General features: G+C 44.9%; 1 protein-coding gene across 3 annotated transcripts in view; it reads right to left on the bottom strand.

The window, feature by feature from the left end:
- acss3 (acyl-CoA synthetase short chain family member 3) overlaps positions 1-27582 on the bottom strand; it is a 125768-nt gene that overhangs the window by 65110 nt on the left and 33076 nt on the right. For all 3 annotated transcript variants that reach the window (XM_086009284.1, XM_086009285.1, XM_086009286.1), the window contains exons 3-8: positions 24542-24730; positions 13721-13855; positions 10832-10972; positions 8892-8972; positions 8709-8804; positions 1870-2021 (exon numbers count right to left, since the gene is read on the bottom strand). In XM_086009284.1, coding sequence (XP_085865410.1) covers positions 1870-2021; positions 8709-8804; positions 8892-8972; positions 10832-10972; positions 13721-13855; positions 24542-24730 — 794 coding nt within the window. The remainder of the gene's footprint in view (positions 1-1869; positions 2022-8708; positions 8805-8891; positions 8973-10831; positions 10973-13720; positions 13856-24541; positions 24731-27582) is intronic.

Here is a 27582-nt window from a genome sequence, read left to right as displayed (position 1 = left end):
AGAGACAGACAGGGTGAGAGAAGCAGAAACCTCAACAAATAATTAATATACAGAATGCTGGAATTGCACACTGCAGTTCGAAAGAAAAATGCTGATTTATCAGCAATTTTGAAAGAACGACAATTATTATGACTTCATGACTGTGGTGTAGGGTCTGACAAAGGGAAACACCTGAAAGATTGGATTGGAGGGAGAGATTGTCCTGGTGGCTGGGATTTTAATGATACAAATCCATAAATCTTGGGAGAGGTAGGTTTGTCAATGCCTAAATCCATTCATTTGAACATAGGAATTGCTAGACAAAGAAAGTCCAAGGTCCATCTAGTTTGCCTTCTACCATCCTTGTCGTTGCATGATACAATGAAAATGGAGTTATTGATTAACCATACCAATCAATCATTATCAGTAAGTCTGCAACAGATACGTTGTGAGGAAAACCCCAATGGTGGAGCTTTCATCCGTCTCTCCCAACTATGCTACACTTACCACGTCATCTCTCAAAATTACTACTTTACTAACGGTGATGATAATCTAACAATTCAATGATTTAATTTTAAAATTTAGTGCCCCATGCTACTGATTCACTTGAGAGAAATAATTACTACCAGCTTCAGTGCCTTGGTTACAAAAGAAACTCTAGCTTTTTTCAGAAAGTGAAACTAATTGATGTTAAAGCTCTGACAATAGCCTTCACTGTAACCATTTTTTTAAGCCGCTGTAGGACTGGAAGCAAGTAGGAGCTTACACGGCATATGCTCCACCTCATTGTTCACACCTTTTGCAAAAAGGTGCTGAAGCATATTTAAACTGATCCATCACTGATAGAAACATAGAAGATAGGAGCAGGAGTAGGCCATTCGGCCCCTCGAGCCTGCTCCGCCATTTAATGAGATCATGGCTGATCATCCAAATTCAGTAGCCTGTCCCTGCTTTCTCCCCATATCCCTTGATCCCTTTAACCTTAAGAAATATATCTAACTCCTTCTTGAATATATTTAATGAATTGGCCTCAACTGCCTTGTGTGGTAGAGAATTCCACAGGTTCACCATGCTCTGGGTGAAGAAATTCCTCCTCATCTCAGTCCTAAATGGCTTACCCCTTATCCTTAGACTGTGACCCCTGGTCCTGGACTCCCACGCCATCGGGAACATCCTTCCTGCATCTAGTCTGTCTAGTCCTGTTAGAATTTTATAAGTTTCAATGTGATCCCCTCTCATTCTTCTAAACTCTAGCGAATATAAGCCTAATCGACCCAATCTCTCTTCATATGTCATTCCTGCCATCCCAGGTATCAGTCTGGTGAATCTTTGTTGCACTCCCTCCATGGCAAGAACATCCTTCCTCAGGTAAGGCGACCAAAACTGAACACAATACTCAAGGTGTGGTCTCACCAAGGCCCTGTACAACTGCAGCAAGACATCCTTGTTCCTGTACTCAAACCCTCTCGCTACGAAGGCCAACATACCATTTGTCTTCTTAACCGCCTGCTGCACCTGCATGCTTACCTTCAGCGACTGGTGCACAAGGACACTGATCTCAAGCGGCCACCAGGAATTCCTAAAAACAGTGAGGACCAATATGGTGGCGGCCATGCCACCGGTGCAGATGAGGTGCAGGACCTTGCGCCCAGAAATTGGTATACGTTGTGATTGTTTCACTCCCAAAAAAAGAGCCAATGCATACCAATTTCTAACTCCGAGTCTCCAAATAACTTTTGCTAAATGTGACCCATGCCAAGTGCCACGATATCCGGTGAAGCCCATCATATAAGTCTGACACCCCTGCATTAAGTAAACTGAAGGGAATTACAGTGAGGATAAAAAAAACTATTAAAAGTTTCTTTGGCCTTTAAGCCTGTGAAAGGTCACCTTGGAAAATGGTACTGTCTTGCAAGTACTGCATCAAAATCTTGCTGGCGAATTGCTCTCAGTGCAGTTGGTGCAGTGAACATAGCTACTACTCCATGGTCTGATAATAAACGAAAATATGCTCCAGCATTTGGGGTCCCAACAGGCTTCCCCTGCAAAGAGGAATGGATAATTGAAAATACACAACTGGATTGAGAAGATTATTTACTCTTCAGTAAGCTGTTAAAACACTCATTTTCTTTTTTTAAATGCATTATAAGAAGCTGTCTCATTAGGAAGCCAAGAATTTATATGGATGCATTCTCATGAGTGCATATAAAAATCGCTATTTGGTATCAATTCTAGTGTAAATTATATTCTAGTATAGCCTCAGAGTATCAATTTTAAATGGTTTCCAATTATTATCTCGTCTCAAGAGTTAAAATATTAAAATCCACAAACTCTCACAGGATAGCTTGCAGTTTTATGTTACTCATGCATCTCAAGGTATGTTTTATGGCATGATTACACATTTGCAGCATTGATGTACAGGAAACTTTCGTTTATCTGGAGGTTAAATGTCCGAAAGCTCTATCCACCGGCAAAATTCAGGAGTCGGTTCAGATAAGTTTTTTTTCTTTTCGTTGCTTTTTTTCTCCAGTCAGGCTCTGCAAAGTCTAGCTGAAGCTGTTGCTTAGCTACAGAGACGCTTGCAAGCTACGGCCGACTGTTTTGAAGCTGTTGCTAAGCAACAGGGTTTGTTGCTTCACACGGAGCTTCTGAGCTCCGTATGTTTTAACATTAGCGCTGGTTTGTCTGGCAGTTTTGATGGGATGGCAACAGCTCGGTCCCGTCAGTGCCGGATACCAGAAAGTTTCCTGTAGTATGCTGCACTTACACTTCTCCATTTTATGCTGAACTCTTATTGATTTGTCATTTTTGTGCCAGCAAAGTCAAAAGGTTTACAGGATAATCTTGTTAATTTGGTTAAAACTCAAATGACTGCCTTGCAACCTTGCATATGTTGCACTATTGTTAAGTTCTTGTAGAATTCAGGTATTAAAATATTATTCCAAATAATGACTTGAAAGATGAAGGCCATCAACTGAACAGGAACAGGAATCTCCATATTAAGAAATCTACAAAGTTAACATCCCATCATCACTAAATTGCCTGGAAATTCCTAATCATTCTGGTTAACTGACCTACAAAATGTTGAACTGCTGAGTCTTGTAGCTAATTCTATTCTTCTAAAACTTATTTCTATTTTGTAAACAATCCTACAGAGGTTATTATATAGACATTTAAGTTAATAACCAACATTTAAGTTAAGTCTGTACCTCTGGGCGAGTCATTAAAAGTTTGGATGGATATTATCTGAACACTGATGCACGCAATATTTTTAACTTCAATGCTATTCAAATGTAGGACAAAGTATAATCAATTTTTAAGTATACATCGGGTCATTAACTTGTTCCACAAGGATTAGCTTGACTTATATTTATGTCAGTACATTTATAGCCATTGAGAATAGGTCTTCTACGGTAATCAACCTTGTGATGACAGATGGGAAAGATTCTGTTAAGTAATGATTCCATCTATCCAGAGAACCTCATACACTGAATACTGTCAGATGCAGGTTGCAACATCATAATCACTGTTATTTATCTGGCAAAGTCTAGGAGCTACAACCGTCAGACTGAAAATACGTTACACAGCAAATATCAAATTGGACCTTTAAGATTTCCCACCTTGAGTAACAGAGCTAATGTGTAAATGAGTTCATGCAATAATCAAGCTTTTGATTTTAAGAGATATGGCGCTAGGAATTCGGGAGTGGCATTCTCGCCCGCCAGTGTCCCCCCCCATCCCCGCAAGGAGCCCCCGGATATCAGTGGCAGCGCTGTAGGAGGAGCGCACAGTTAAGTTTCTGAAAGTTTGGGCCGCTGCTTGTGCTATGGGTAAATGATTGGTGGCGGGGGTTGTGATCGCGGGCCTTGGGAGGTCAGGGAGGTCGGGGATCTCAGGGCCAGCAGCAGCAGCGTTCGGGATGGTGTTTACTTGGTAAGTAACCTACCTTTTTTTTTATAAACGTAGGCGATTTCTAGGGTTGGTTTGCCCTCAGGGCAAACTAATGTTGCAGTGGGGATCTGAAGTAGGCACTGAATTTAACAACTTTATATCTTAACTACAGCTCCCATTTTCTCTTGGACAGCAGGTGCTACTAATGCAGGATGGGTGTACCAGTGCTTCCCACTGGGGATCCTCTAACACGGCCAGTGGGTTGGTCTTCACCCCTGGTGTCACCAACCCTTTTCATCCATCATACTCCTGGGTAACTGGAACCATCTCCACTTTGCCAGATTTTCAGTTCCCCCCCCCCCCGCCCGCTATTCTGCTGTAACCATTCACACATCCTCTGGGTCTTGGATACATCTTTTATTTACATAGAAACATAGAAGATAGGAGCAGGAGTAGGCCATTCGGCCCTTCGAGCCTGCTCCGCCATTCAACGAGATCATGGCTGATCATCCAAACCCTAGCACCCGGTCCCTACACCGACAGCCATCCCACCCAAGCCCTATCCCCATAACCCCGTAACCCCGCGTATTTAATCCCCCCTAACACTAAGGGTCAATTTTTTTTTATCATGGCCAATCAACCTAACCCGCACATCTTTGGACTGTGGGAGGAAACCGGAGTACCCGGAGGAAACCCACGCAAACACGGGGAGAATGTGCAAACTCCACACTCCACATTTCTCTAATCTCTCATAATTGCCTCCTTTTGTCACATAATTATCACTTACGCCATTTAATCATCTCATGACATTCACCTAATCACAGATCATTTTTTAATCTCCTTGTTCCCCTTTTCCTTGGCTCTGTTCCTCCTTGTAGTTGTTCATCTATAACATCTCCCAGTTCTGATGAAAGGTCATCGACCTGAAGCATTAACCTTTTCTCTCACCACAGAAGGTAGGTTGCCTGACCTGCTGAGTGTTTCCATGATCTTCTGTTTTCATTACATGAAAATATATATTCAAAAGCCAGTATCGTCTTCTCTTGGGACAGCAGGTGCTACTAATGTAGGATGGGTGTACCAGTGCTTCCCACTGGGGATCCCCTAATCGGTACACGGCCAGTGGGTTGGTCTTCCCATTGGGGATTCTCATTTTATTGTACTCCAAGAACAGATTTTAACCCTGCCAGCCCAGTGCGAACAGGGCAGGCGGGTGGTTGAAATGATGGTAGGGTGCTCCTTGCTGCGTTCCTAATGCAACCGGCCTATCACTATTTTATCTGCTGGGTTTTCAAGAGTGTCAAGGCCGCCCGCCACTGCTCTGAGCATCACATGGAAACCTTGGTCCTCCCCTCACCCCAGGCTTCCTTCCTCTTTTCTGTACCGCAATCATCTCAGGAACCAATTCCCCCCCACCCGCGACCACTTACCTTATGTGGGTGACCGTTCCCTCAGAACCTTCCTGGCACCCAAAATCCCGAGTTCTTGCAGCATTCCAAGCACCAGCGTTTAAATGAGGCCTGTAAATTAAAATCTCCCGAGGCCTCACACTATGTGGGAGGAAGGGGCCAAGAGATTCGTGCCCATTTCAGCCCCTGCACTTACAACTAGAGTTAAAATCAGGCCTCTAGTATCTAAGGGTTACATCAGTACTTTAGTTAATATTAGTTCACGAAGGCTGGAATGGTGATAAAATCAATGGGTGAATTTACACTACAAGTAAGGTTTGGTGCAAAGCAGTTCCTGCTTCACAGCACCTTACCAATACAGGAGAAAAATGAAATAATGTAAAAGGAAGCCATACATCTCCACAGAGTTAAAAGGATACATATAGTAAAACAAAGCCAAAGTGGCTAATTGGTCATTTACCAGGACAAATCAGACTAAAGTACAATATTTTTACAGATTTAAAGAAAAGAGTTTCGGGAGAACGGGGATAGGTATTGATCTCAGCTAGAGGCAACAAAAGCTGTTATCAGAGCAGCCTAAATGACACTGGATAGTGTATCGCTGTGGTAGCAATAGCAAAAACATTTTTTTAAACAAAAGCAAAATACTGTGGATGCTGGAAATCAGAGATAAAAAACACAAAATGCTGGAAATACTCAGCAGGTCAGGCAGCTTCTGTGGAGAGAAACAGAATTAACGTTTCAGGTCGATGACCTTTCGTCAGAACTGGAAAATGTTAGACATGCAACAGGTTTTAAGCAAGTAGAGAGGGAGGAAAAGAGGGGCGGAAAGAACAAAAGGGAAGGTCTGTGATAGGGTGGAAGAAAGGAGTGATTAAATAACAAAAGGGATGATGGTGCAAGGGAAAAGGAGGTGGTAATCAATGGGTGAATTTACACTACAAGTAAGGTTTGGTGCAAAGCAGAAATGGGGATCTTCGCTGATGACTGCAGAGTGTTCCGCGCCATTCACAACTCCTCAGATAATGAAGCAGTCCATGCCCGCATGCAACAAGGCCTGGATGACGTTCAGGCTTGAGCTGATAATTGGCAGGTAACATTCACGCCACACAAGTGCCAGGCAATGACTATCTCCAACAAGCGAGAGTCTAACCACCGCCCCTTGACATTCAACGGCATTACCATGGCCGAATCCCCCAGGAGAGATGAAATGACAAAAGGGATGATGGTGCAAGGCAAAAGGGGGTGGTAATGGGACAAGTAAACAAAAGATGTGTCTAGAGGAGCTGTAAATGGGAATGGCGGAATCATTACCAGCAGCTGTGGTCCAAAAAATGGGAGCAGTGGTTATGATCTGAAATTGTTATTTAATCACTCCTTTCTTCCACCCTATCACGGACCTTCCTTTTGTTCTTTCCTACCCATCCCCTTTCCCTGCCTCTGTACTTGCTTAAAACCTGTTACATCTCTAACATTTTCCAGTTCTGACAAAAGGTCACCAACCTGAAACGTTAACTCTGTTTCTCTCTCCACAGATGCTGTCTGACCTGCTGAGTATTTCCAGCATTTTCAATTTTTTTTTTTTTTTTTTAAAAAGCTATTTTAGGAATCAGAGGATGATTAAGGTCTGTATAGGGCCATTGAAAAATTCCTCAGGGCATATTCAAGTAGACTCTCAGGATATGGCAGAGGTTTTAAATGGCTACTTTACATCTGTCTTCACTACAGAAGACAATGCTGAATTAGCAATAATACATCGTACAGTTGACAATAAAGTTGAAGGTGAGAATAAAGGGCCACAAAACATATCGGGCTGCAGGTCCTGACAGAATTCATCCGAGTATACATTGATTTTCAAAAAGCTTTTGACAAGGCACCCCGCAATAAGTTATTTAATAAGATAGAGTCCTGTGGGATTAGTGGACAAATTTTGGGTTGGATAAGGAATTCGTTGCACTCTCAAATGCAGAAGGTTGTTAACTGCAGTGGATCTCCTTGAGGACAGGTTACTAGTGAAGTCTCACAGGGATCGATGTTAGGGCCATTGCTCTTTGCCATATTTATCAACGATCTGGATAGAAGCATTGGAGGAACTATCTGTAAACTCGCAGACCATAGAGATTTGTATTGTTGGGTACTTAGATGAAAAAAATAGATTACAAGCAGGTTTAAATGCATCACAAACAGTGACTAGATAGTCTTTGAGGACATTTTATTGAGGTCTTTAAAATAATGAAAGGATTAAGATTTGGGCCCTGTGGATAGGACATTTGAGTTAGATGGGTTGGAGAGGACCAGTAAACATGTATATAATTTACGTAAGCATAGAACTAGGTCAGATGTCAGGAGGTATTTATTTTCAGAGAAAGAATCATCAGCCTATGGAACAAGTTGTTGCCGCCCCAGGAGATTGTATGGCTGGCTGTTGGGGTTGAGGGGTGAGGGTTGAATGTTGCATAAGTTACACAATGAGAGTATGGAACAAGGTTGGCGGATTGGTTGGGCTTTTCCTGTCTATCATTTTTGTATGATCGTATCACACTAAACTTGTGTAGTGGAAATCCAGAATTCAAGACCAACCTGACTCTCGTACAAATGAGAGTGAGACTCCTACCTCCAGGGAGTATCACTCTACTGTCAGGTCGGATCCCGATTCTGGATTTACAGTCTAACTAAAACTCTAGCATTACAATTGGTATCACTGCTGTTAGCTTATCCAGGAGTAAAACTTGCCACGGTTCCCACTCCTGATTGCTATCCGGTGACCTGGCTGGAGCATGCATGTGTGAACATCAAGTGTATGCAGGTTCAAGTTTGGCTCTCTCATAGGAAACTACAGTTGTAGTGCAAATGCACCATAAAAGAACAAAAATGAAAGGATGTTATGAGCTACAGTAGCTTCTAATTTAAATTATTTTGTTCATAGCCCTCTTTACTGCAAACAGGTGTTAAGGCAACTCCTTCCCTTTCCTTTTTCTATCAATTTTCTCCTTTCCGGAAGGTGTTGACTCCTAGCTTCAGTATGGCTCCACAGGTGAGAGTTGGGTGTTCTCTGGTACCTCATCCAAATGGCCATCCTTCACGTGAGGGTCTAGACAGTGACCATCAGCAGGTTGTTCAACTGTAGGACCATCACAGCTAAACCTGGTCCTGTATTCACCTAATACTGAAACACTTCCAGTGGGTTCACTGGATAACTGCCAGAAGTGGAAACCTTGACTAATTTTTCACTTCCCTAATTTAGCAGCACTAAGGCTAATTTTAGTGCCCGTAAGTGCCACCTAACTGAGATCGGTTAACTCAGCACAGACCAGGACCTGACATACTCATCATTCAGGACCACCAACGGCAAATTTTGTCATTGACATCTTAAGTTGTTCATCCCTGCGTCCTGTTCTGTGGCAAAAAACTAAATAATCTTATACCCACCTCATACAAAACGGTTGTATTGGCATGAAGGAGTGGCGCATAGCAAATATAGGAATGTCCTACTACCCAGCCTAGATCAGAAGCTGCCCACCAGACCTGGAAAATACAAAACAATCTTTATACAAATCAACTATAAAAAAAGTCTTAGGAAAATCTTTCACAAGTAATGGAATTAAACTTTACCTCACCAGGCTTCAGGCCATACACTTTTGACATAGTCCAGTTTAGCATCACTGCATAGCCACCAGATGTATGAACAACTCCCTGAAAAACATTTTAACAATCATTTGGCATGCGCACTTGATCCCACATGAGGTGGTGCCAGCCCATTACAATAGAGCTGAGCATCCTCAGGCTAGAGAGGCGAAAAGAAGCTAGGGTCTCTACTCTTGATTGGGAGCACTGCTGTAACAGTGTGTATATAAAGCTTATACAGGCAAGGCTAGGATAGGGTTTGGCTGTTTTGCACTCAGGGTTGAACAACCTGCCGACACTTGCCTTGTTCACAGGTGAAGAATAATCATTTGGATGTGCTAACAGGGGTCTTCCAGGAAACAGAGAAGAAGAAGAAACCAACAAAATGGGAGAGAAGCTTGAATGTCACTAATGCAAATGCCCAGTTCGCACAACAACTTGCATTTATATAGCGCCTTTAATGTAGTAAAACGTCCCAAGGCGCTTCACAAGGGCGTTATCAAACAAAATCTGACACTGAACCACATAAGGAGATATTAGGGCAGATGAGGTATGTTTTAAAGAGCATCTTAAAGGAAGAAAGAGAGGTAGAGAGGCAGAGAGATTTAGGGAGGGAATTCTAAAGCATGGGGCCTAGACAGCTGAAGGCACGGCCGCCAATCGTGGAGCGATTAAAATCGGAGATGCGCAAGAGGCTAGAATTGGAGGAGCGCAGATATCTCGGAGGGTTGTAAGGCTAAAGATGGTTACAGAGGTAGGATGGGACGAGGCCATGGAGGGATTTGAAAACAAGGATGAGAATTTTAAAATCGAGGTGTTGCTCAACCGAGAGCTAATGTAGGACAGCGAGCACAGGAATGATGGGCGAATGGGACTTGGTGCGAGTTAGGACATGGGCGGCAGAGTTTTGGATGAGCTTAAGATTATGCAGGGTGGAAGATGGGAGGCCAGCTAGGAGTGTGTTGGAATAGTCAAGTCTAGAGGTAACAAAGGCATGGATGAGGGTTTCAGCAGCAGATGAGCTGAAGCAGAGGTGGAGTCGGGCAATGTTACGGAGGTGGAAATAGGTGGTCTTAGTAATGGCACAGATATATGGCCGGAAGCTCATCTCAGGTCAAATATGACACCAAGTTTGCAAACAACCTGGTTCAGCCTCAGACAGTTGCCTAGGAGAGGATTGGAGTTGATGGCTACGAAACAGAGTTTGCAGTGGGGACCGAAGACAATGGCTTCAGTCTTCCCAATACTTAGTTGGAGGAAATTTCTGCTCATCCAGTACTGGATGTCGGACAAGCTGCCTGACAATTTAGAGACTGTGGTGTGGTTGAGAGAGGTGGTGGTGAGGTGGAGCTGGGCGTCGACGGCATACATGTGGAACCTAGCGTGTTTTCGGATGTTGTCGCTGAGGGGCAGCATGTAGATGACAAATAGGAGGGGGGCCAAGGATAGATCCTTGGCGGACTCCAGAGGTAATGGTGCGGGAGCAGGAAGAGAAGCCATTGCAGGTGATTCTCTGGCTACAACTGGCTAGATAAGAATGGAACCAGGCGAGTGCAGTCCCACCCAGCTGGACGACAGAGGAGAGGCGTTGGAGGAGGATGGAGTGGTCAACTGTGTCAAAGGCTGCAGACAAGTGGATAAGGACAAGGGGGGATAGTTTACCATGGTCACAGTCACATAGGATGTCATTTGAGAAATATGCAAAACGTTCTAGGCAACATTGACATTCATAATTTGTTGGGTATGATATTAATCATCAAAATTTTAAACCTGTATTCATATCAAATGTACAATTCTCTTTAACAGTTATAAAATATAACAGAAAATCTTTAGCATCTTTCAAAATAAACTCATGTGGTACACTAACTACAAGTCTGTACTGTTGAAATTTCTACAAGGAAACCCAAGCCAAGACAAGGATTTTGTACCTTTGGCATTCCTGTAGTCCCTGATGTATAAAGGATATACAAGGGATGGTCTGAAGACACTGGGACACAGTCGTGACACTGAGCAGCAGAAACCTCTTCATCCCAGTCTAACTCATGACCAGAGGTCAAATGAGCACTTTCCTACAACATAATTTAAAAATATACAATCAGAAATACATTGCCGAATAGATAATTTTTACCATGAAATCTGTTGAATTTTTCTCAAGTTGTATCAATTGTAGATCAAATGGCTACTTAATTTTATTTCGATTCATTAGTGCTGTAAAATGAAACTTTCTTCTATATAGGATATTCTCTGCCCAACCCCAACCTCAGAATTGAATGAATTTTCCATTTCCTGCACGAGCCATACACATATCTATACCCTTTCCAAGTGAGACTGCCAATGCAAATAAAGAGAAAAATGCATTGATATAGCATTTTATCACACCATTACAACCTTTCAAATCATTTCACACAATGAAATCTAATATTAATTTGTGCAAAATTACAGGCAGTCTCTTGCTGTGAATTAACACCCACTATGAGCTCGGTTGAGACTGCACAAATTAATTTGCTTATGATTCTTATAGTTAACAGAGACTAAGAGCTGAATTTTGCCGGTGCTCAGAGGGCGGGTTTGGAGGCGGGTCCGCTGTCAAAATCAAAAAGATCGACAGCGGACCAGTATCTTGTGCTGAACCCGCATCCTTGTCAGTTTCCCAAGTGCCGTTTCTGCCTGCGCTTTGCAGACACGGCACTAAGCGGCACTTGTTAGGAGGGTATTTAAAGTAATTAAATCCCCATTTTCACAGCTCCAAAGCATTTTGCCAAGTTTTCCACGAGGTTCCCATCGCTTGGGGATCACACCAGGCAAGTATGTCGGGTTCTGACCAACTCTCCATTTCTTTCAATAGGTGACTGCTACAAAAGTAATTTAAAACCTGCCATTTTACAGCTGGTCAGTTTCCAATCTCAGAAGCTTCAGCCTTCAGTATTTGGAACCCACGTCTTAGCTTTATGCCATTTTGAAGTGTTTGGAGTAATCTCTCTATCCACTGTCACCTCCTTGGAGCAACCTATCTCAACAGTCATCTCAACTTCACCTGCCATCTACTCCATCAGCATCGGTGCCCTTGAAAAAATCTCACCTTGGTCCTCAGAATCCCAAAACGATCAGCCCCAACACCAGCATCACCGGGCACATCAGCAGCACCAACATCCACACCAACCTTCTCCGCAATCAACTGATGCTGCACTGGACACAGGGCATCATCACCCATGCAAATTACTGCCCGGGACGCCAGCGATGGCCTGACTATGTCCAGATTAGCTTCACTTAACACTGTACACCTTGGCTACCACATGAAGCACCAGGTTGGCACCACCCCACACCAGCACCATAAAGCATCCCTACAATGACCAAGCCATTCCTTTCACACTCACCACCATTGGGGGTGGGGGGTGCGGGCATTATGTCTCACCATTAACAAATCTGTCCAAGCAGCAAAGTGGTGACAATAAGGATTTCAATGCTTGGCAATACATTAACAGAAAGTTTACACGACCATTGGCTAAAACACCCAAGTGCCTATCCTGTGTGTTGTTAGTTGTTATGATTGGACTAGGATGAGGGTGAGTGTGAGGGGTGGCTAGTGCAATGGGGAAGTGATAATGTACATAGAGAGGGATGGATGGAGGTGCAAGATAAGTTGGTGTCAGGATGTGCAGGCGTAGGGTAGGGAAGGCAGAGTGATGGGGTTGTGATGAGTGGCACAGGAGGATGAGGCTAAGTGTGGCTTTGCAGTAACGTTTCGTGATCTACTGAGATCATTGAAAGGTTTGCGCCACTGCAGCCAGGTCCTCCTGACAACATGCCTGCTTGTGTCCTGCTGTGCAACGTGCAACCAGGCTGCGTTGATCTCCTGGGGAGGTCTCTTCTGCCAATGGGAAGGGAAGAGGACTTCCCCGTGTGCTGTGACTCCCTCCATAAGCATAATTTAAGCATATTTTAAGCATATGGAGGGAGTCATGGGAGAGCCTGGGTGCAACCATACACCAGTTGACAGTGTTTGCAGCACCTCAATGCTATAGAATACAGACAGCACAACTGTCAAAATGAATTTGGACATGGCCCCTTTAAGGGAATTGGCTGATGACATCATCAGACCCGCTTCCTTTTAATTGGCTAGGAGCCTCGCAGGGCGGGCTTAGCAAGCCCAATCAGAGAAAAATCACTCTGAGGAGGCGGGATGAAGACAGGTGCGGTGTTTGCAGCCGCTGTCTGCTCCGGCCACGCCGAATTCACCACAGCTTGCGAAATCGCGGCCTAAAAGAAGACGGTCATCTCATCAGGTTCGGCTGGACTCAAATCTAGGTCATGGAGGTGGAAGTACACTGTGCTGAATTACCATCCCACTAATGGATAAATGGCTATTTCATAATAAACAGTGTCAAATCAAAAATATACGTTTGAAGGTTCCCCAATGGTTTGACATGTAGCTGAGCCATACACACCAGAAAGGTGCCAGGCTTGATTCTTGATGTGCGCAGAATTAGGTGATCTCAGTTGAAGCAATTATGGGGAAAGGAATACACATGGGCCAGCACTTTTGGGTTTGGGAGAAATAATTTGCCAGAGTTCCTGCTCCCATTTTCTAATCAATGACCAGCTGCTGGAAATAAGTGTGGGCACTCGCAAGACAAATACAACAACAACTTGCATGTGTATAGTATCCCTAACAAAGAAAACGTCCTAAGACGCTTCACAGAGATGTACTCAAAAACATGGATGGCGAGCCGAAGGAGATAGTAAGCAGGGTGGCCAAAGACTTGATCAAAGGGGTGGGTTTTCTGTCAAAATGTCAGCAGTTTGAGTCTGATACTCACCATGTTATGTCGGTTGTAGATTATGACTTTATCTGGCTTGTGTTGACTCATTTCCAAAGCTTTTTCCAACAGTGGTAAATACTCTACTCTTCTCCCTGGCTCAATTCCAAATGATGCTGTCACAATCAGCTTTGGCTGGAGTATATGAAAAAAATAAAGGTGCAATTCAAGAAATGATAAAACGTCTATTTTTTTTATTTCACCATGTAAACATATGGCTATGGAGTCAAAGGTGGTTCTGCAATTAACGTGCAAATATAATCTCACTGCCTTATGAAAATACACATGTTAAATCAACAGAAATAAGTAGATTGAAAGTGCAGGATATCCGGCAAATTGAAAAGTTGTCATGGAGGTTTTGCTATCTTCCTGTTATTGTACCAAATCAGCCGTTCTCTGCAACAAACCATTTATTAGTCATTCAAAAGATTAACTCAGTTTGCAATGGATAATAGGTCTTTTACATCTAATTGGTTTAGAAAATTATACCATTTTTCATTTCTACAAGATAGGAAACAACAGAACTGGCAACACAAGAGGGAGAGGCATAAATATTGAGTTGCTTACCAGAAAGTTAACAGTTATTAGTTGCTGTTACTTATGAAATCTTTTCTAAAATGTTTGGTGGTATATAAATTTGAAACCAATTATTATTTATGACATCACTATAGAATGTAATAACAAAAATAAAAATTATAAACTGCAAGAAAATTCTATCCTCAATCTTAAATTCAAGACTAGTTACTAAAGATTTTGACAAAACAGTTACAAAGTTGTTTCACATTGTCCTGGCCAATATTTATCCCTCAATCAACATAACAAAAACAGATCATCTGGTCATTATCACATTGCTGTTTGTGGGAGCTTGCTGTGCGCAAATTAGCTGCTGCGTTTCCCACATTACAACAGCGACTACACTTCAAAAAGTACTTCATTGGCTGTAAAGCGCTTTGAGGCGTCTGGTAGTCGTTCATTAATGTAATGTATCATCCAGATTTCCTGTTGTTGTTGTTAATAGAGCCTCACAAGATGTCACATAATTCTATCTTGGAGACAGACATCGCAAGTGATTTTGCACAGAGATCTGCCTGAATTGTTCATGCTTTCTGAAAGGTAGTAAAGAAAGAAGAATGTGAAAAGGGGAGAAAATGCAAAATGGTCGGGCTTGACTATGATGCCTTAGTAGTCGAATAGTGTGCAGTCATTCTCACGGTTCATAAATGAGTAATGGTCTCTTAGCAAAGGTACGGATGAGTAGAATCATACGCAAGGAAAGAGTCAACACCATCGGGAGGGGAGAAAACTGTTGGGAAAGAAGAAAGTAAAAGAAATTCCCACTTTTCCCCATTATATTCAACTTTTGCTAAATAATTTTTTTTCAAAATTTACTCAATTATGGGCTGGGCAAATCATCAAATCTACCATTTTTGTTCCAGTAAGGGGGCCAGTCACCAGCAAGTGATTTAAAAAAAAATGTTAATGAATTTATCACATTAGTTAAATCCTTAAATAGATATGGCCATAATAAATCTAAACAGTTTTATAGTAAGACGTATAGAATATAAAAGTCGAGATGTAATGGTGAATCTATATAAAATTTAGTCAGACCAAAGGTGGGGTACTGTAGCAGTTTTGGGCTCTGCACTGTAGGAAAGGTGTTGAGACAACAGATAGGGTCTATCAGAGATTCACTAGGATGCTGCCTGATAATAGAAAACACAAACATGAAGTCTTGAAAAATAAGAGAGGAAAAATAGGGTGATTTGATAGGTGTTTAAAGTTATGAAGAGATGAGACAGAGTAGATAGAAAGAGACTGTTTCCAGTGGTTGTGGAGTCTAGAACAAGGGAGCATCGATATGGGGTAACGTAAGAAATTTAGGACAGGAAGCAGGGGAAACATTTTTTTGCTAAAAAATTCCAAATCCTTTGTTCACCACTTTTTCTCCTTAATAGCTGAAATTTCCATAATCCAAAATAAACAACAACTACAACTTGCATTTATATAGCTCCTTTAACGTAGTAAAACGTCCCAAGGCACTTATCAGGAGCGTTATCAAAAGAAAATTTGACACCGAGCCACATAAGGAGATATTAAGACAGATGACCAAAAGCTTGGTCAAAGAGGTAGGTTTTAAGGAGTGTCTTAAACGAGAGAGAGGTAGAGTGGTTTAGGGAGGGAATTCCAGAAATTAGGGCCTAGCCAGCTGAAGGCATGACCGCCAATGGCGTAGCAATGGGAATGCACAAGAGACCAGAATTGGAGGAGCGCAGAGATCGGAGAGTGTTGTAGGGCTGGTGAAGGTTACAGAGAATAGAGGGGGCAAAGGCATGGAGGAATTTGAAAACAAAGATGAGAATTTTTAAATTGAGACGTTGCTCAACTAGGAACCAATGTAGGTCAGTGAGCATAGGCGTGATGGGTAAACAGGACTTGGTGCATGTTACGATAAGGGCAGCAGAGTTTTGGATGATCTAAAGTTTATGCAGGGTGGAAGATGGAGGTTGGGCAGGAGAGCATTGGAATAGTCAAGTCTAGAGGTAACAAAGGCAAGGTCAAGGGTTTCATCAACAGATGAGCTGAGGCAGGTGCGGAGACAGGCGATGTTAGAGGTGGAATTAGGCGGTCTTGGTGACAGAGCGGATATGTGGTCAGAAGCTCAGCTCAGGGTCAAATACAACACCAAGGTTGCCAACAGTCTGGTTCAGCTGCAGACAGTTGCCAGGGAGAGGGATGGAGACAGTGGCTAGGAAACGGAGTTTGTGGCGGGGACTGAAGACAACGGCTTCAGTCTTCCCAGTATTTAATTCAAACTTAATAAAAATATTAAAAATTACATATTTCACAGTAGTACGATTAAAATCAATCTGAAGTTTTCTGAGTAGCATTATTAAATTTTTTATATAAAGTCCACAGCTTCTCTCAAAAGTCTGTCCCTGAGGTTTATTTTTTGACCTAGAGCTGTCAGTTAACATTAGCGAAATGATGCAGTCTGAGCACGTGCATAGTTTTTCACCATGCACCAGTAGAATTTTCTTAATGCTGTTTGCCCTGTGAAAAGATTTGACTTTTGGGGTTTGAATTCCTCGATTCGTCCATTTTTCTGCAATGCTGCAAAATTCCAGGAACACCCCCTCAGTGCTGCTCATGACCTCCCTCCTGCAGTGTCAAACCCCCAGAACAGTGCTACCAAAGCCCAGAATCTTCTTTCCAGTACTGCTAAATCCTATGATTGGTTCCCCATTGTTGCTAAATGGCAGTATTTACTTCCTTTCTGCTATATCTTGCCTACCATCTTGCTTTGAATCCTGGATTCCAAAGAGATCAAAATTGAGCTTGTCGGCAAAGTAACAGTATTAATAATCAAGGCCACTGATTTACAGTTTTCACAGAAAAACAGACAGAATGGTACAAATCTAAGAATACTACGTAACAAAAACACAATTTGACTTAGTCAATCACTGCAAACCAATAGCCCAAAAATACATTGTGCATTACATGGCATTACCCACCGTTTAAATGAAAATTGCATCTCCCACCTCACAGTGGAAGGGATCATCTAGTAGTAATGTAAAATGGTATGGCTAATGCACATTTCCTGTCCTTCTCTATCACACTTCAATTATTATACTCAAAATTTTACGTCAGACTCTTAAAAAAAGTATATACAAGCAAAGGGACTCTCGAGGAACATAACTATCAGAGCCAGAATGTTTGCAGCTGCTTAAATTACCTCACTTACACATTAGCAGAAGAATAACGGATCGAGTTTTATATAGTGCTGTGGCGGAGCCACTAAAGGACTCAGATCGTTTGTACATAATTCCCTTTAACAACATGTTAGCTACAGCCTGAGTCTGTATCTTTATTTATACTGTTTATACTTGTACAGAGCGTGATTACTTTAACAGCGCGGGTAAACGCGATGACGTCACGCCGTTCATCACGTGATCCCCCACTGGCGGGAAGAACGTCATGACGTCAACCACGGGACCGCCCTAGCAGTCCTCGTGGAGCCTCCGAACTGAGCAGACCTACATTCGATGTTCTCCTGTAGTTACTTGTTTAAACCTGTTAGTTTCCATTAAACTTCGTTTTGTTTGATCGCCTGAGTGGACCTCAGTCTTTGGATAGGAACTAAACATTCCTACATTGGTGACCCCGACTTTTGCGAACGGTTTTCGCAGAAAATACTCAACATGGAAACGAACGTCGTTACCTTGAAGCTACCACAGATCTGGGAGCAACAACCAGCCGTGTGGTTCATCCAGGCTGAAGCCCAGTTCACCATCAGGGACATCGTTGTGGCTCAGACCCATTATTACGTGGTCTCCGCCCTTGACAGCGCCACAGCCTCACGGATCGTCAGCCTACTCGGTAGTCCGCCTACTGATCGCAAGCATGACACATTAAAGGCGCGGTTGCTACAGGTCTTCGGGCTCACGAAGTCGGAGCGCGCCCGCCGGCTGCTCGCTATGCCCGGCAACGGGGACTCCAAGCCGTCCGAGCTCATGAGCCAAATGCTCACACTCCTCGGTTCCGAACCGGAATGCTTCCTCTTCAGGGAGCTATTCCTCAGCCTACTACCGGAGCAAGTTCAGGCTGCCCTAGCCAGGTCCGAAGTCACGGACTGCGCAGAGCTTGCTGCTGAAGCGGACAAGATTTTCGCGGTGACACAGCAGTACTGTGCTGCCACGAGGCGCCCATCCCCCACGGACGCTGCTCCAGCTCCTCAATCAGTGGGGTTGTGCTTCTACCACACCCGTTTTGGCGCAAAAGCAAGATGCTGCCGCCCTCCCTGCAGTTTTTCACTCAAAAAAAAAACATCTACAGCCACCCTGGCGAAGGAGGACCAGGTCTAACGAGCGCCCCGCGGCTGCCATGGCCATCGGAAATTCGGGAAAGCTTCTCTTCAACACCGACTCCCTATCTGGTCGACGTTTCCTTTGCGACACCGGGGCGCAGTGTAGCATCCTACCTGCGTCACATCTCGATTTACTAGCTGGGGGCCACGGCCCCTCCCTCGAGGTGGCTAACGGCGCGGCCATTCGGACCTTCGGACGGCGGCGGGTCCAGGTGAATTTCGGCGGCCAGCGCTTCCACTGGGAATTCATCACGGCCAAATTCTCACAGGCCATCCTCGGGGCGGATTTTTTGGTGTGCCAACGGCCTCCTGGTCGATGTCAGGCACCGCCGGTTGATCAATGCGGCCACGTTCCACTCCATCCCGTGCCACCGCTGTAACGCCGTGCCGCGCACTGTCTCCTGTGCGTTCCCACCTCCAGACGACTTCACTCACCTCCTCGGAGATTTCCCAGATCTGACCAGGCCCACCTTCTCCTCCTCGGCCACTAAACATGGTGTAGAACATCACATCACCACGATCGGCTCCCCGGTTTACGCACGGGCCCAACGACTCGAACCCGGCAAGCTCGCGGCTGTGAAAGCGGAGTTCGACACGATGGAGCGGCTGGGGATTATTCGCCGGTCGAATAGTCCCTGGTTTTCGCCTCTCAGGACCTAAAATTCCTCTTCGTCTACCTCGACAACATCCTCATCGCCAGCCCTAGCAAAGAGGAGCACCTCTGCCATTTGCGCACCTTCTTTACACGCCTCAGTCAACAAGGTTTGATTATCAACCCGGCCAAGTGCCAGTTCGGCCTGCAGCAGATTGATTTCTTGGGCCACCGCATCACATCAGATGGCGCAATTCCCTTACAGACGAAGGTCGAGGCGGTTACATCTTTCCCGCGCCTGCAGACCATCAAGGCCCTACAAGAGTTCCTCGGGATGGTCAATTTTTATCACCGGTTCATCCCTAAGGCGGCTCTGCTTATGCAGCCCTTGTACGAGGCCCTCAAGGCCAAGTCCGGTAAGGATCCGATCAGCTGGACGGCCGAGATGGACCGGGCGTTCGTCGACACCAAAGGCGCCTTGGCCAACGCAACCATGCTAGCGCACCCGCTTCCAGGTGCCACCATTGCCCTTACCACCGACGCGTCGGACTATGCAATCAGCGCAGTGCAGGAACAGTGGGTGAATGCAACGTGGCAACCGCTGGCGTTTTTCAGCCGTCAACTACGGCGAAACGAAAGACAATACAGCACTTTTGACCGGGAGTTGCTGGCCCTTTTTCTAGCTATCCGTCATTTCCGGTTCTCACTAGAGGGACATCCGTTCACGGCTTTTGTAGACCACAAGCCACTAACATACGCTATGGCCAAGACCGCCGAACTGTGGTCAGCTCGGCAACAACGTCACCTGACGTCCATTTCAGAATTCACCACAGACATTCAGCATTTGTCCGGCAAAGACAACCTGGTGGCGGATTGCCTCTCCCGCACAACTTTTCACGCAGTCCAACTCGGAATCGACTATGCCCTAATGGCTGCGGATCAAGCCTCGGACCCAGAGGTCCAAGCATACAGAACCAGCCCCTCTAGCTTCCAAGTGGCCGACATCAAATTCCATGCCGCAGGCACCACGCTACTTTGCGACGTCTCCATGGGAGCTCCCCGCCCTATCGTACCAGTCGCCTGGCGCCGAAAAGTGTTCGACGCCATACACGGGTTGTCACACCCTGGCATGAAGGCCTCGCAAAGGCTGATGTCGTCAAAATTCATCTGGAGGAGTATGCACATGGATGTCCGCGACTGGGCCAACACCTGCGTGGTCTGCCAAAAGACCAAGGGACAGCGTCATGTAAAAGCTCCATTGGCCACTTTCGCTGTTCCGGAGCGTCGATTCGACCACGTGAATGTAGACCTCGTGGGGCCGCTTCCACCTTCTCAAGGTTTTACACACATCCTCACAATGGTAGACCGCACCACTAGATGGCCAGAGGCAGTTCCTTTGGTTTCCACCACTTCGGCAGACGTAGCCAGAGCTTTCATCTCCTCTTGGGTTGCTCGTTTCGGGGTACCGGCGGACATCTCTTCCGATCGTGGACCGCAGTTTTCCTCTGAGCTCTGGAACGCTGTGGCTCAGGGGCTCGGCACCAAACTACATCGCACCACCGCCTATCATCCACAAGCAAACGGCCTGTGTGAGCGATTCCACAGGTCGCTCAAAGCCGCTCTGCAGGCCAGTCTTCAAGGCGCGGGATGGGTGGACAGACTTCCATGGGTCCTTTTGGGTCTTCGCACGGCGCCCAAAGAAGATTTACAATCGTCCTCGGCGGAACTCGTATACGGCCAGCCACTGCGAGTACCAGGGGATTTCCTCCCGTCTCCAACAGAGCCATGGTCCGCATCCCAGCAACTCATCAGCCACCAGGAAGCAGCCAGATGTTTCGCTCCAGTGCCTACATCGCATCACGGCTTACAGAGCTCCCACGTCCCAACTGAGCTGAAAAGCGCCGAGTACGTGTTTATACGCCACGACACTCACCGGGATCTGCTCAAGCCTCCTTACACTGGTCCCTTCCGCGTCATAGAGCCGGGAGACAAAACCTTTGCGGTCGATAGCTGAGGTAAACCGGACCACATTTCAGTCGACCGGTTGAAGCCGGCACACTTAGACCTGGACCGCCCAGTCGAGATCGCTCAACCGCCAAAACGTGGCCGACCGCCCATAGTCGCCGTGCCAGATCCACCACAACCGCCCGCCAGCTTGACCATCGTCCATCAGCTTCCACCTCAGGGTTACAGAAGTCGCTCGGACAGGCTTGTCCGGCCTCCTCGCCATCTCACTTTTGCTGTTAAAGACAATTCTGGGGGGGCGCATGTGGCGGAGCAACTAAAGGACTCAGATCGTTTGTATATAATTCCCTTTAACAACATGTAAGCTACAGCCTGAGTCTGTATCTTTATTTATACTGTTTACTTGTTCAGAGCGTGATTACTTTAACAGCACGGGTAAACGCGATGACGTCACGCCGTTCATCACGTGATCCTCCACTGGCGGGAAGAACGTGATGACGTCATGACGTCAATCACGGGACCACCCTAGCAGTCCTCGTGGAGCCTCCGAACTGAGCAGACCTACACTCTATGTTCTCCTGTAGTTACTTGTTTAAACCTGTTAAGTTTCCATTAAACTTTGTTTTGTTTGATCACCTGAATGGACCTCAGTCTTTGGATAGGAACTAAACATTCCTACAGTGCAATATATAAAAAGTGCGCATCTTCTGATTTACTGCAAGCAGCACAATAGGAGATGCTTTAGTATTTGATAATAACAGTACATCAAATAAGTAATACCACAATCCCGCACTTTAAGCGAGGAATCATAGGTATCAAAGATTGGACTGCTGTCACCTGGGGGGAATTTTTCAGGGGGTCAGCAGGCGTGTTGGGTGGTGGGTCAGGTAGGAACATTTTTTTTTTGACAGCGGGTCGGGACCACGCTGTCAACCCGCCGCCACGCGGCTTTCCCAAACGTCGGGTCTGTCAATGCTGAACAGACCCGACAGGCAGCGGCAGGGAAGGCAATTCAGGTCATTATGACCTTGTTAACAGCCCATTAAGTATTTTGAGCTCACCTTTACATTTTACGAGGTCGCCCACAGGGTCCATGCTGCACGGGGATCATGCAGGTCGGGAGTTCAATGGCCATGGAATCATCTCATTCCTTGACAGCTGCAAATGTGCTATAAAAGCTCACATCTCACAGCTGTTTACTTCAAGATCAGAAGCTGTTGCTTACTGCATTTGGAAGACAGATTGAGCTTTATGTAGGTTGCAAGTGTTTGGAGTAAACTCTCTATGTAGTCACCTCATTGGAATAACCTCTCTCACCATTGACAGATCACTTCTGTCATCTCAACCTCACCTGGCATCTATTACATCAGCATCGGTGCCCTTTATACTCTCTCACCTTGGTCCTCAGAATCGCACCACGATCAGCCCCAACACCAGCAGCACCATCAACACCAACCTTCTCCACAATCAACTGATGCTGCACAGGACAGAGTGCATCAGCACCTGACCACATTGCTGCCCGGGAGGCCAGGGATGGCCTCACCATGGCCAGATTTACTTCACTTGATGCTGTACACCCTGGCTGCCACATGATGCACCAGGTTGGCACCATCCCACACCAACACCATAAAGCATTCCTATAATGTCCAAGCCATTGCTTTCACACTCATCACCATTGCAGGGGGTGCCGTTATGTCTCACCATTCACTGCAACTCACTACGCCACTTCCAAAGGTGCACACAAATCTGTCCAAGAACGTATAAAGTGGTGAAAATAAAGGTTTCAATGTTTGACACCTCTATAACAGAAACTTTACATTAACATTGCATAAAACACCCAAGTGCCTACCCTTGTGTGTTGTTAGTTGGTATGATTGCACTAGGATGAGGGTGAGTGTGAGGGGTGGCTAGTGAGATGGGGATGTGGTGATGTAGATAGAGAGGGATGGGTGGAGGTGCAAGGTAAGTTGGTGTGAGTAATGATGTGCAGGAGTAGGGTAGGGAAGGCAGAGTGATGGGGATGTGATGAGTGGCACAGCAGGATGAGGTTGAGTGTGGCTCTGTACTAACGTTTCATGATCTAACTAAATCATTGAAAGGTTTGCGCCACTGCAGCCTGGTCCTCCTGACAACATCCCTGCTTGTGTCCTCCTGTGCAATGAGCAACCAGGCTGTGTTGGTCTCCTGGGGAGGTCTCTTCCGCCCATTGGAAGGGAAGAGACCCTCCCTGCGTGCTGTGACATATGGAGGGAGTCATGGGAGAGCCTGGGTGCAGCCGTGCACCTCTCTACAGTGCTCGTCAGGGCTTGCAGCACCTCAGCATTGTAGACACTGACAGCACAACTATCAAAATCAATTTGCACATGATCCCTTTAAGGAAACCAGCTGATGACGCGTCATCAAATGATGTCATCAGGCCCGCTTCCTTCAATTGGCTGGCAAACGCACTGGGTGGGGCTTAACAAGCCCAACCAGGGGAAAATCATTTTGGACAGTGGGCTGGAGCCAGCAGCAGGGTCAGGACCCGCCACCAACGTCGCCCGCCACGGACCCGCCGAGGTTGGGGAAATCACGGCCCAGTCTCTGACCTGTGCCCCCTTGGACTGCGGCATCTTTATTGGGAGAACCCCTTCGGGGTTCATTTTCTGTCAATCACATTTCAAATCTCTGTGTCACACTGAAACAAAATAGATAAAAGTCAGTCCAAAAGCAAAATACTGCACATGCTGGAAATCTGAAATAAAAACAGAAAATGCTGGAAATACTGAGGTCAGGCAGCATCTGCGAAGAGAGAAAGAGAGTTAATGTTTCAGAAGGACGGGAACTCTAAACCCATGTAATGTATAATGTATTATTTAGTTGCTGAGGTGATGCTGCCTTGCTTCAAGTCCACAAAGTCTAATTTCTGTTAAGTAAACGTGGGGTGAAGTCAAAGTTTAACTGCTCTTTGGGTTGTAGGTCAGATCCAAGCTTATTTTCTTTCATGGTAAAGATATTCTAGTTCATGTGACATTTATGATCTGAGTTGATCAGGGTACGGGGCTTATAAAATGGGGCCATTAGCAAAATTTCAAGCCCCACATATTTGCACAAAACTGTCAAATGCACAATACTTTAAAATAACTAAACTAGGGATTTAAATTATGTACAAAATAATATTGAACTATGAGGCACAGCAGCTTTAGTCCTGTACGATAATTTACGATACTAAATCTATTCAATCCCTTACAGTCCTACACATCCAAAAGCAATTGCTTGTCTGGTATTTATCATCAGCTCTTAGTTCCAAATTTTAGCCCAGATTGCAATGCGCAATTTGTTTATACTGGAATTCAGTTTGTACTATACTGAGTTCCCAACATTATATTTTTATCAGATGTTACTCATTTTAACTCATTACCTTAGCATGGTTAATGCGAGCAGAAAGCTCTTTTGATGCAAAGCCACCGAATACCAAGCTGTGTATGGCTCCAATTCTAGCACAAGCCAACATCGTGTACATCGCTTGTGGGATCATTGGCATATAAATGGTGACACAATCCCCCTTCTTTACTCCTTGTTTGACCAGGACACCAGCCAACCGTGAAACCTACAGTTTAAAAAAAAAAGAGATGTTTTAAAAACTGAACACCAACGATTACTTCCAGAATGAAATGAAAGTTACTTTGTTGTAAAAAAAAAATTAAATGCTTTTTCTTACTATTTCAAGCAGTACAGAGTCAATCAAATCAACACTTACCATATATACTCAGCTATAACATATGAAATTGAACAAGAGAACTGTGTTTAGTTTATTTTCAAGGGCATGCCATCTCATTTGGTTACGGTGTCCAAACACAGTAAGCCTGATAAATCTTTAAATTATATCCTTTGACAAATGAAGGACTGGTATTGTTTTTGAAATTAGGAATTTAAAGTGTAAAATCCACAGTTCAAACCTCAGTCCACAGGGAGATTAATCACAGTGAGTTCCAATGTATGATTCATTGCATCACAGCTTCATCGCACTGGAGAATCAGGGAATCAAAACACACATTATTCTCTGCTAAAGTATAAAGCTACATAATCTGGTACTACTTTTCAATTTATTTCCACTTATTAAGATTTAATAAATGAAAATTGCATTTAAAGATTCCTGTATATTAATGATTGGGGGACTGCAGAGTGGGAGCCTTCGAAGAGGAAGTGTCAGATTGGGAGCTATGGGGGGAATTTTAACTGCAAAAAAAACGGGTGAGTTTGGGTCGGGTGGGAGGTTAAAGTGGTAGAAATCTGAATCCCGACCCCAACCCACCTCCAATCCGCCCCTTCCGATTTTAATGGAGGAGAGATGGGGGGGCGGGCGACCAACCCGCTCTCAGGAGACAGGTTGGCACTTTAAATTTTATAATGAGGCTGCATGCCTCATTTTGAGGCTCCATTTTAAATTTAACTCTGGGCGGGAGAGTTTCCCAGGCCTCGGGGAACCGAGCAGCTAAAGGAAGGCGATGACTGCTGGATTCAGGGGACAAGTGCCTTTCCATTTACCTGCTGGATCCAGCGTCTGTGCCTCACCAACCCCCCGCAATCGGATCCCCTTCCGATCTCCCCTGGCCCCCCTCCCCCAATGAGCAGGCTATGAGATTTAACAATTTCACCCGAATTAAATTTCTCAACTTTATATAACAACTAGCTGGGGGGGCCCGGCGTTGCCAGGGCAGTTTAGAGGGCCGCGCGGTTGACAGCCAGCCGCTGCCGCTCCCCCGCTCTGTGTCTCGGGCCGAGCGGTTGTCAGGCCCGGCCCGAGTGACCCCATGGGCCCGAGTGACCCCAACTCACCTCCCGCTCCGGCGGGCCGCCGCAGCTGGTAAAAGCAGGGGAAAAAATGGCGGCAACGTTTCGGGAGGCTGCAGGATTAGGTCCCGCCCGTGACACACCGATTGGTCAACCATCAGGTCACTGAACTGTAGGATTGGTCAACCATTACATCACTCAATGCTAATGAGCGGTAGGATTGGTCAACCGCTAATGAGCAGATTTTTGAACGTTTTTTGTATACTGTCCGAACAATTTTTGTCTGACCAAAAAGTAAATATGCCTATGACACTCCCCTAATCATAACCTTTCTTTTGATATAACATATGTGTAGGTACGCTCTATAACTTTTGAGTGTATAGCAGACAGAGACAGACAGAGACAGACAGAAACAGACAGAGGGATCCTTTTATAAATATAGATATGAAAGAAGGCTGCTCAAAGTTTAGATTATTTCTTCAAGATCATTCTTGTACTTTGAGATAACAGAACTCCTTGATTAATGAACAACCTTCGAATGCACTCCTAGCTATATGGAGATGAAAATTATAAACTGTTGAATACTCAAATTGCATGGGACCCAATCAGACACATTTACAAGCAGTGGAATCCCTGATACAGAAAGTTTGGCTTGGTTCGGAGAAGAGATAAAATCGATGCTCTAATCCTATCGGTATTACAAAGTCAGTAAAATTCTCTTGTGCAATCATAATAATATTAGTGTATCTATTAAAGATTAACTATTGTTCAATGTTAAGCTGATGCTTATGCCTGAAACAAGTTGGCTTGCACGGAAAAACTAGGTTTGTTCTGCCAAACATTTTTTTTTTGATGAATGCAAAATGTATTGCAGTTACAGTAAATTGGTATACTCTGGGTGTTAGAAGAGAAAAGAGTTGAACCTCCTCATCCCCACCTCCACCCTCACCCACAATCCTTTATGTGCTATGGTGTGAATCGTCAGCATCAATTTGTTAACTCGTCAGTGACTGTAGGAGCATTTCTGCACAAATATTTTGAACTTATTGAGGGTGCAAAATTGTTCCATGTGTTAGAGCTAATGCGCATATTACGTGTGCTCTAATGTTTGGTAATTTTGTGTATTAGCATAATACAACAACAACGTGTTGTAAAACATCCCAAGGTGCTTCACAGGAGTATTAGAAGACACAAAATTTGACACTGAGCCACATAAGGTGAAATTAGGGCAGGTGACCAAAAGCTTGGTCAAAGAGGTAGGTTTTAAGGAGCGTCTTAAAAAGGAGGAAAGAGAGGCGGAGAGTTTTAGGCAGGGAATTCCAGAGCTTAGGGCCTAGGCAACAGAAGGCATGGCCACCAATGGTTGAGCAATTATAATCAGGGATGCTCAAGAGGGCAGAATTAGAGGAGCGCAGATATCTCGGGGTTGTGGGGCCGGAGGGGATTACAGAGATACGGAGGGGCGAGGCCATGTTGGGATTTGGAAACAAGGATGAGAATTTTGAAATCGAGGTGTTGCTTAACCGGGAGCCAACCTAGGTCAGCGAGCACAGGGATGATGGGTGAACGGGACTTGGTGCGAGTTAGGACACAGGCAGCCGAGTTTTGGATTAACTCAAGTTTGCGTAGGGTAGAATGAGAGAGGCCAGCCAGGAGTGCATTGAAAGT

This window comes from Somniosus microcephalus, chromosome 16, assembly GCF_052327205.1.
Source record: "Somniosus microcephalus isolate GS21.2 chromosome 16, FLI_Smic_1.0, whole genome shotgun sequence".
NCBI lineage: Eukaryota > Metazoa > Chordata > Chondrichthyes > Squaliformes > Somniosidae > Somniosus > Somniosus microcephalus.
Note: the sequence above shows the minus strand (reverse complement) of the source record. Positions and strands in the feature narration are given on the sequence as shown.